This window comes from Passer montanus, unplaced genomic scaffold (assembly GCF_014805655.1).
Source record: "Passer montanus isolate IOZ18808 unplaced genomic scaffold, ASM1480565v1 scaffold20, whole genome shotgun sequence".
In the NCBI taxonomy this organism is placed as follows: Eukaryota; Metazoa; Chordata; class Aves; order Passeriformes; family Passeridae; genus Passer; species Passer montanus.
In genome coordinates, this window is record NW_024366592.1 from 8972041 (window position 1) to 8982159 (window position 10119).

The 10119-nt window shown below is 47.2% G+C and overlaps 1 protein-coding gene across 1 annotated transcript; it reads right to left on the reverse strand.

Annotated features, from left to right (window-relative positions):
• Nucleotides 1-1790: 1790 nt before the first annotated feature.
• Nucleotides 1791-5707, reverse strand: TMEM213 (transmembrane protein 213). Its single transcript, XM_039707841.1, has 3 exons — nucleotides 5466-5707; nucleotides 3214-3267; nucleotides 1791-2721 (listed from the first exon to the last, which is right to left on the reverse strand). The coding sequence occupies exons 1-3, from the start codon at nucleotides 5536-5538 to the stop codon at nucleotides 2552-2554; spliced, it is 297 nt and encodes a 98-aa protein (XP_039563775.1). The 5' UTR covers nucleotides 5539-5707; the 3' UTR covers nucleotides 1791-2551.
• Between the last annotated feature and the right edge of the window lie 4412 nt (nucleotides 5708-10119).

Below are 10119 nucleotides of genomic sequence, written 5' to 3' on the forward strand. Positions count from 1 at the left end.
TACTTGTGATTGCCTTTAGGATCAGTGCAGCACAGAATGGGTACTTCAGAGAGTCCCTTTAAAATAATACTTTGGGGGTTTGCCCTGTATTGTGTAGAAACAGATAAGATGCTTACATTGATAGCCTTGGAGCCTGTGGAACACTGCCACCTTGTTTAGGGATCCCAGACACAACTGGGAACAGCAGTGCCTTCATGAGATTCATTACAGGACTGAGTTTTTCTAAGTGGCTCGATCAAATGACTTGAAGAGAAGCAGCTGTAGATCAAACCTGACAATGTCAGATGTCAGAGTAGGTGATGCAGGAAGAAACAACCCTGTCATATCAGATCAGAGTTTTACAGGCCACTGATCTAGAAAAAGTATACCTTTCACAGCAGAAATTACCTGTGAAGTGTACTCCATTTTCATACCTGATTTTGTGGAGACTTGAGTATCACCCCTAAACAAAGGCACACAAAATCCTTGATGGAGCTACATTGTGACAAAATATGGGTTTGGTTTTTTTTTTCCTTTTCTCCCCCATTTGGTTGAGCTGGGAATCCTCAAAAGGAAATTGCAAGAAGCAAAACCTGAGGTTTAAGTCTACTACAATCCTTGAAGGTATCTGCACTATTTTGGGGAGAGTGAAGCATGAACAAGCTGTGCTTCTAAATGCAGACTTTAGGAAGCCCCGTGGTTGCCCAGTTGTGCAGCTCTTTGTGGCTGTTGCTCTTGTAGGACGTCTAGAGCTTGCATCACGTGCTGAAAACTCAAAGACATGCAAAAGCTGTGAAATATATCCCCTCAAAGATAAAGAGCAGTGCCATATCCAGCAGGCACTTCTGTGTTCCCAACCCAGGGAAAAATGCCCATAGGAGATCTGCAGAAGGTAGACACGAAGGCAGTAAGTGGAGATTTTTTTCACAGTATTTTTCACATTGCTTTCAGACCAATGAATATTTTCTGTTATTAAAACTAATATAACAGGAAAAATTATGTATGTAGGTAGCAAATTTGTAGTACATGGGTGATTGCAATGGTTGGACTGTCAACTCTCTTTACATTTTGGTGATGACTGAGAGCCCTTTGTTTCTGTACGTTTGTACATAAATGAGAGGGTTTTGTTGTTTTGCTTGGTTGGTTGGGGTTTTGTGGGAAGATGTGTGTCTCCAACACTGAGGTTTGTTCTGTGAAAATTACTTTTGTTTTAATTGCTGTATATGGAAATGTTGAGAATTAAGCTCTTCCCTTTCAAAACTTACTTTCCTGATATGAGCATCTCTGTTCAGCATTTCACCCTGAAAGAATTTTTGTCTTAAGTGATAATAGTGATAGGGAAGGATGTATTTTCTTTTCCTCAGTGTCTTATTTGTTCCTCTTGACGGGGGCTATTTGATAAGGGACAACTGCCCTCCGTCTTGAAGTGACCAAATTTTCCTGATCAGAATCAGTAGGAAGAGTCTTAAACTGATTTCTGTCATTTCTCACTCATGAAGTTATATACTGATGAGCTGATGGGAGAGTATAATTATTTCTAGCAGACAAAGATCTCCAGTGGTGTTTTTTAGATTTAAAACTAATTTTTTTATGTTTCAGTTGATTTCTAGCAGGTTTGCTAACCTTGTGTAGGTATAGGTAGATTTAATGCTGATTTATTGTTTTAATCACAGATAGAAATAAAACTGGTGCAGCTGTACCAAATCAGTTTGACTGCAGTGAGGCAAACCCTCCTGCATGAATACATCTTCTGAGAATCCTGTTTATAACAATTTCTAAGCTTTATCCATATAAACCATTCAGCAAGAGTCTTTCAATCAATAAGTGTTTATTATCATCTCAGATAAATAGGAACAGTTTTGTGCATGAATTGGATATGCTGGTTTAAACCTGCTTGCCACAGTTCAGCTTGGCTTGGTTTCTCAGGAAGGTGAAAGCTGAATGAATACAACCAATATTCCATTCCTGCAACACAGTTCACATCTAAATGGCTCTGGAAAAATTAGTTTTACTTTCAAACCAGCCCAAACAATCCCTAAGTTTCCATAAGAAAGTCTTCCCATGCATCAGTTAGTAAACTTTTAAATATTGCAGGTTAGTGAGTGAAAAGGACTTGGTAAAGTCAATTAATTACTTCCACTTAATGTGGCCTGGCCTATAGCTTAGTAATGGCTCTGGTAACGTTGATGCTCCAGAAAACAGCTTTATTTGCCCACTTTCTGTGTCCAACCCAAAGGTCATGCAGCAGGCTGTCTCGAGGCCATGTGCTATAGGCTGGTAACTGGTCCCTCAGCCTCTCCTCTTGCTGCTGTGCTCACAGCAAGCACGAGAGGGCTCAGGGACAAGGGGGGATTTTGTACTGTGGCACGTATGGGGTGGCTTACAGAGCCTTGCCTGCTCCAGCCTGCCAGAGAGGGTGAAGCCTCAGCAGCTGCCCTGCTTAGATCTGGCTTTTTTTTGCTGAAGGTGTTTTCCCTTTCTCTTTTGTTTCTTGGCAAGTGTTTGAAATGCTTTGTCAGTCTGTCTGCGCCTCGCTGCTCCCCAGTGCTGCTGCTTGCTGGCTTGCTCTGCTTCAGGCCACCAGGTACTTGGGTTCATCAGGCCGGAGTTTCATGATCTTGTCCATGCAGAGCAGGATGAGGGTGAGAAACCAGAGGCTCCAGCCCACAGCCGCTGCGATCCACCCGTAGTCATCCATGCCCGAGGGGCAGCACGTGGCTGCCTGCCTGCAGAAACTCACATCTGGTGGAGGAGAAATGAAGTGAGCTCATGGCAGGCCAAGTACCTGACAGGTTTCCTTCACTAGAGAAGGCAGATGACTTCTGCCCTATCACTCTGCCTTGGCATCTTTCCTCTAACCCTGGCTCTTAACCTGGTGGATGACTTTGGGGTAGTGCTGGGATCTCAGGTTGTTTGGGGCTGGCTGTTTGAGAAGGACCTGGTAGGGCAGGGGAAAGGGGCATTCTTGGGAACCCATATAATGCCTACATGCAGTTTGGCAGGGAGCTTTAGGACACAAATTAGCTATCATTTAGTCTGTTCAAAGCTATGAGTGTCTCAATGTACCTAAGATATCACGCCATGACAGTGGAGGAGTCTTAGAAATGCATCCTAGAGGTTGGCCCACAATGGAAGACTTGAGAAGAGATAAATCCCTTTCCAGGACATCCTCTCAGTCACTGTGTAGACTCATCACCTAACTTTAACAGGTAGTAATTATTTATGAAGACTTACTAAGACATGATGGTTCGTACTCAGTTGTTGAAATGTTGGAGATGTCTTCAGCTGCTGCCAGAAGGAAAGCACAGAACAAAAGGTAAGTTGGATTAGAAAAGCCATGTTTGGCATCAAGCAGGAAAATGTGAAAGCCATTGGCCTTGTAGAGGTCTGTAGGATGGAAACAACTTGAAGAAAGTAAATTCCTGACCCTAAACATTGCTGCATTGGGATATACTTCTTTATCCCACCACTTTTAACACCAGTTCCAGAGACTTGCTCTAGCAGCATCCCTCAGGAGCAGGTGAATCACTGCACCTCTGCCTTGGTGCAACCTTGGCCGAGCCATTCTCTGGGAGCTCAGATTAACCACTGTCCTTGCCCAGGCTGCAGGGGCAGAATGAGTGAGCACAGAAAGGGGAGACACCATTCAGTGGCATGGAGAGATCCATGGCCAGCAGGCTGTGCCTCTGCCTCCTTTTGCCCTTAGAAAAAGCCCAGGGTGCACAGGAGTCTGGCAGAGCCGAGGGCTGAGCCCACCTTTGGGGACCCTCAGCAGGTCCACCAAGGCCCCAGTGGGGAGCTTGGGCTTTGCTGCAGGTCAGAGCATCTGAAACTGCTCTGGCTGGTCTCTGGTTCCTACCAGCATGGTAACCAACTCGGGTTGGAAAACATCCAGAAATAAGTCATGAGATGCCTGGAGCTTTGATGAGGGTTCTGCCTCTTTATCCTGCTTCCCACCCAGAGTCAGCATGCACACACACACGCTGACACAACTCTGCAGCTGGTGTCCAGCTCTTCAAATCTGCTCATGGTGTCACAGGCCAAACCCTCCTTAGCCCTCCTAGCACTGCCTTGCCCCTCAGCCTCAGCGTGCTCCCTGCAGGATCAAACCAGGACAGCTGCAGGATGCCTGCAGGGGTAAAAACACATGCTGCTCTGGTCCCTGTGCATCAGCACCTCTCTGTCTCCTGCTACAGAAGGGATCAGAGAAACACCTCTTCTGTGCTGCCAGGAGCAGCACAGCTCAAGTTCAGCCAGGTAGAGTGTCTCCTGCACAGACAAGTGAAGAGTGGCCTTGGGAGGCTCCAGCAGTGAGGACTCCTGCTGTATGGAGAAGCCCTAATGTGCTGCTGGTCCACAGATCAGGCAGAAGCTATGAGAGAACTATTTCCAGTCAAGGCATCACTCTGAGCTGGTAATTTGGAATGTAATAAAGAAAACCATCATCACCATCTTGATTTCACCAAAGACTGCAAAATGATAGCTCAGCTTTAGTTTGAGCTGAAGAAAATAAAACAGAATGAGACACATTTGACCAAAGATTTGCTTTAAGTTTGTGTTTTCCAAGTAACAGCAAGTAAATTGAGGTTGTCCTGTAGGAAGTGTTCCCCTTGGGGTCACCTGCTGTTGCCTAGCTCTGTGTTTTGAGCTGACCCATCATCAGCAGTACCGGAGCTTTCCCTATGGCCTCTGCCATGCTGAGAGGGCCCCTGGGCAGTCTGCTTCAGGGAAGGGTCTGAGTATTCCCCATTCTTCTGTCTGACTCTCGCAGGATTTGCAGAATGACCTTGGCCAAGCCCATGGTTTGTTTTCTCTGTTAATAAATACCTCACAGAAGCACTGGGAAGAACCATTAAAACCTGCGTATGACCGTGGAAGGAAGTACTGCAGAATGCCGAGTGCTGGTTTGTGTTTTTAGATCTTGCAGCCCAAAGAACAGGCTGTCAAAGCCAGCCCATCTTTAAAGAGCTGGCAGGTCTCATCTGCTGCTGATACACAAATGCAGGCAGTAGCCTGGTGAGAAAGGAGCAGCTCACAGGTCTCATTTACATTTTGGTTTCAGGTACAACTAAGGTAGCACCAAAGCCACATTTTCTGCAAAAATCTTGTAATGGAAGTTAAATCAGACTACAGTGATCTAATGGGTGGTATGGCAGGTGATCCTGTGCCTCAGCAAGCAGGAGAAGGCCAAGTGGCTCCTGTCTCCCTGCCATTCAATGGAGCAACCTGCCACAGTCACATTTACAGCGACTCTGTAAATAACTGGCAAAAGAACATCCCTTTACAGTGTGCTGTGATCAGTCATGTCTACTAATTCTCATCAGCATTAATTAATTCCAGCTCCTTACACTTTCCAGGTGAAGCGAGGGAGTGCCCCCTTACCTTTAAAGACCAAATTAGCCTCGGTGGGCAATACACGAAGGCACTGAGAGGAGCGGGGGGGAAAGGGCAGGCTACCAAAACTGGAGAGAAGAGAAGAGCAATACCTGCAGAGCGGGAATCCCGGAGGGCAGCAGTGAGGAAGAGCACAGCCAGGGCAGCCCGGGAGAAGTGCTCCATGCCGAGGGTCCCGCTGCCACTCGAGTGTCCCCGCGGAGCAGGTGGCTGTCGCTGCAGGTCTGGAGCAGCAAAGCCTCGGAAGCTCAGGGAGTCGCTGTGCCTGGCAGAGGGTGGAGCAAGGGAGCTTCCTGCTGCCAGGACACCTTGAGCTTTCCTGCCACAGCCAGCTGGGGAAAGAGAAGGGCTATGACCCAAACAGCTTCAGTGGGAGGTGGCCCCTGAAGGTTTGTCCCCAGGATATGCTGCAGCTGGAAGGAGGAAAGGCCTCCAGAGCCAGCCCTTCCCAAGAGGGTCCCAGGTAGCTTCTGAGTCTCTTTTTGGTCCTGTGAAGATGGTTTAACAGAGCCAGAAAGGAGCAGTGGACTGGAGCAGAGGCTTTGTCTCCCAGTTTGGCTATATATATTTTTTTAATTGTTTTTTTTTGCATGTTCACTGGCTTGACTTCCACAGTGATGCCTTTTTTTTTTTTTTTTTTTTTTTTTTTTTTTTTTTTTTTGAATAGCTGTGTGAAATCCCAAAAAACAGCAGCATTAGGTCTGCTTTTGTTCTTTCCCTGTGAGCACAGCTCTCTCCCTGCCTCCATCACCCTCTGCAAAGTGATTCTGGAAAAGCTGTTCTTTCTTCTCTGGTGGCTATTGCGCCTCCTCCTTGAGGCATGCAAAGCAGAAGCTGAGCCTTCCTGCAAGCATTGCTCTGTCTGCAGACCAGGAGGGTTGACAGAAAATGATGCTCGCTGGAGAGCAGGAATTTTTCTGCAATCCTGGCTGGAAAAGCCGTACTGTAAAGTGCATGTGGTGTTGTCCTGGTCTGATGAGCAGCACACTTTGCTGTTCTTCCCCAGGCTGTTGGCTGTGCTTGCTCCTGTCTTTGGTGTGATGATATCCTTGTTAGAGAAAGCAGCAGGCATGAAATCAGGCAGGAAGGCACTGGGAGAGGTGAGCTCTGCAGGGAGCAGGTTGCTGGTGTTCTGCTGCAGTGGTCACTCATGGCTTTGGGTGCTCATGTTGGAAGGGACCTGTCTGGGGCCGGCTGTGGATTTGCTGACATCTTAGGGGAGGCGCGGGGCAAGGCATGTGGAGCAGCAGTCCTTATAGGATGGAGAGCATTTAACAATTTCCTCTCTTTTCCCTGCCACCTGCTGTGGATTTGCAGACATCTTAGGGGAGGCACAGGGCAAGGCATGTGGGGGCAGCAGTCCTTATAGGATGGAGAGCATTTAACAATTTCCTCTCTTTTCCCTGCCATGTGGCTGAAACCCCCATGAAAGGACATAACAGGCTTCCCACATGAATGGCACACACCAGGGTACAGCTCTGCAAATTTGGTCTCCCTTCATTTAAGGAAAACCTTGACAGAAAAACCCACACGGGCTTAGCCCTTCCCAGTGTTTCTGTGGGGTGAACATGCTTGTCCTCACCACCAAAAATGTTCTGCTCCCACCCAGCTGTGAATATTTCCAGGATGCATCAGGACAAGGCAGCCAGATGCTCCCCCCAGGCAGAGGGCACACCGAGCCGCAGGTGCAGGCAGGTCAGCTGAGACGGGCGTGTTCACCCACCCTGTTTTCATGTCAACACGCCACCAGTGCTGGCAGAGTTGGAGCTGTGCTGGCTGGTCCGTGACAGCCACCTCCTGCTACTGCTGGGATGCATGGCCCTGTCCTCCTGTCCTTCAGCTGACACCCAAGGTGTGGCACAAGGTGAGTCCTGGGGCTGGGACCCCAGCAGCCACCGCTCTCGGCCTTGGTAGACAGGAGTCATGGCAGGAGAGATGCTTTAAAATGCTCAGAGCTGCTTGAAATTCACCTCTGGGATAATTTTAGTCTCTGGCTCAGTGTCATCTCAGTTTCAGTGTCTCAGTCCTTTTGTGGACGTTGCCATTAATTTGTGTCTTTTCCTGAGCTACCTGTTGCATCAAAACTAAACTTTAACTCTTTAAGTGGGAAAGGTCCTCTGCTGTCTGCCAGGTTTGCCTTTCCCTTTTGAATTTCTCACCTTCTATTCCCACTGAAAATTGACCTGGCAATTAATTTTGCAAAAGTAAATGAATTCAAAAGTGTTCTATGCAGCACAAAATGCTTGAGGAGAAACAAAAAGACAAAACTGCTCTGCTATTGCATGAATTATTCCATTTTTAATGAAATATCTTTTGAATTTTAACTATTAACTAAATACTCTTTGTCAGCTTGTAGGCAAATGTCGCCATTTCCAAGGGATGCTGAAAATGCTTTTGCACAATTAACATAATGTGTTTCTTGTATTTTCCAAAATGTGTTCCCTCCGTGGCTCAGAAAGGGCTGCTCCAAATTCTCCTGAAGCAGTGAACAGGCTGTGCTTGGCTTCAGTGATTTTTGGATCAGGTTGGAAATGAAGGCTTTGCTTGATAAGTTCAGACACAATGGGAGCCCTGCAAAATCATTTCCTGACACAGATTTGGATTTCTTTCATTTCTTCTTTGTAACACGTTTATATTTCAGGGCTGTGACTGCCCGAAGAGCGATAAGACACTCCAGAGCCTTCCCCTGATTTCTACTCCCGTCTCCCTCCACGAGGGTGCCCTGGCATGTGAGGTACAACTGCAGGCCCTGCAGAGATGGTGCTTCCTTTCCTTGGGCTCCCATTTTCACACAGTTCTCAAGACAGGACTCTTTACTCTAAAATTAGGTCCTTCCCCAGCTCTCCTCTTGGAGATTCTTCCAGTGTGTAGGGCTGCTGGGAAGCTTTCCCTGATGGTTATGGAGGAGGCAACATCTACTGTTTGGTAGATTTTGTGCCACACAGAGCTTCATGGCTAAGATTCTCTGGTGACCAAAGTATTGCCCTTGACACATCACCAGGTGTGGCTCTCAGAAAGTTATTACCTTTATCACACACATACACACTCACTCTGTTTATGTGTATACATATTCTGTTTACATAGGCAACTGGTTTATATTTTTCATTCCAAATGAAATCTGATTGCTGCTGCAAAAAAAAAGCTCAAAATCTTAAACATGCTGCCAATAATGTGTCCATCAGGGAGGGAGCCAATTTGTTTGCTCTCTTTCTTGATGTGAAACAAAAGCCCATCTAAGATAAAGCTACCTGTGAACAGGGGGGTTGATTTTTAAAACTGACACCAAAAACTGTCAAAACCACAAAGGTTTTACTCTTTAAATGAAAGGAGGGGAGAGGGGATGTGCTGTCACACAGAGGAAAGCAAGTCTAGCATTTTGGAAAACAGCACAACCCTGCCCTTTGTGTTGTCCAGTCCATGTTGGGGTGGGTATTAGACAAATGTTGAGCCTGTGGCCCTGCTGTGACCTCATGCTGTTCATCTGGAGACCCCAGTGAGAGGGCTCAAGACCAGCCAGGCAGTGAAGGGCTTGGAGAAAGGCTGCCTTCAGCTGGCCCGGGCAGAGCTGCCTGCACCAACAAAGAGCCCACTGATGCGGCTTCTCCAAGTGGTGCCTCATGGCCAGCCATCATCAAATCTGCATTAATAGGATTATTATAAAATAATGTTCTTACTCCCACATGCCAGGGGCATGAAATAGGATATGCTTTCTTCTTCTCTCCTCTCTGCTTCTCACCCGGGAAGGGGAGGGCAGCAGGGATGGCTTTATCCCTGCTCACTCCTTGGCTAGCAGGATGGAGCGGCCAGCTTAGTGCAGCCTGCTTTGGTGATGAAGTGTGCTTTGGGGGCCCTTTTTGCTCCCCCAGCCCCAGCAGCTTTTTGGGGAGTAGCTGTGTGTAGCTGGCTGAGTAAGAGCAGCAAAGGAGCAAAGAGGAAGCAAAGCCTGGTGTCATCAGATGAACACAGGGGGAAGAACGTGCTGTGGCTCAGGGGTGAGGGGAGTAGCCTGAGGAGCTGTTTCGTTTTGTTGTGTCAACATGCACCAATTTGGAACTGAATGATGACTCCTGTTGTTTAGTGTCTCTGCATGGGCTGGAAGGCAAAGTCCTTCCTTTGGCACACCAGCTTCTCCACAGCCCTGTGTGACATCCACATGGTCAATGGCACTGACTTCACATCTGCCTTGTCAAGGAAATTTCCAATTTCCTGGCAGAAGATGCTGACTTTCATCAGCCTTTAATCCCTTGCTTTGGTAGCACTGAGAGAAAGCAGAGCTGACCGTGGGCAGTGGCTGGTCCAGGAGAAGCACAGAGCAGCCAAAGGGGGTGGGAGCCCAGGGAGCCCCACAGCCAGTTCATCTGGGGGGGTTTGCTGAGCAAAATGAAAGTTTTAGGCCCACCTGTCACAAACACCTTGTAATTTTTAATATCTCTTTTTTTGAGTCACAGAGCTTGAGACAGCTGGACTTGAGCAGGTGGCAGGACCCTTCTCACCAAGCTGACCTTGTGAAGTGGGACAATTCTCTGTTGCTTTTGAATAGAAAACCCCTGCACTGGGAAACCCTCTGCTTTTACTTTTTTTTTTTTTTTCAGTGTTCCTATAGACTAACTAAACCCTTTCCTTTTGGCTTGTTGGGTCAGGGTTACTGGGTACTTCCAGAAGAACAGATCTGAGAAAGCATTTCTTTGAGGGTACTTTACTATTTTATACAGCCATGCATTTTCATTTGCTCTTCTTTTGAGAGGG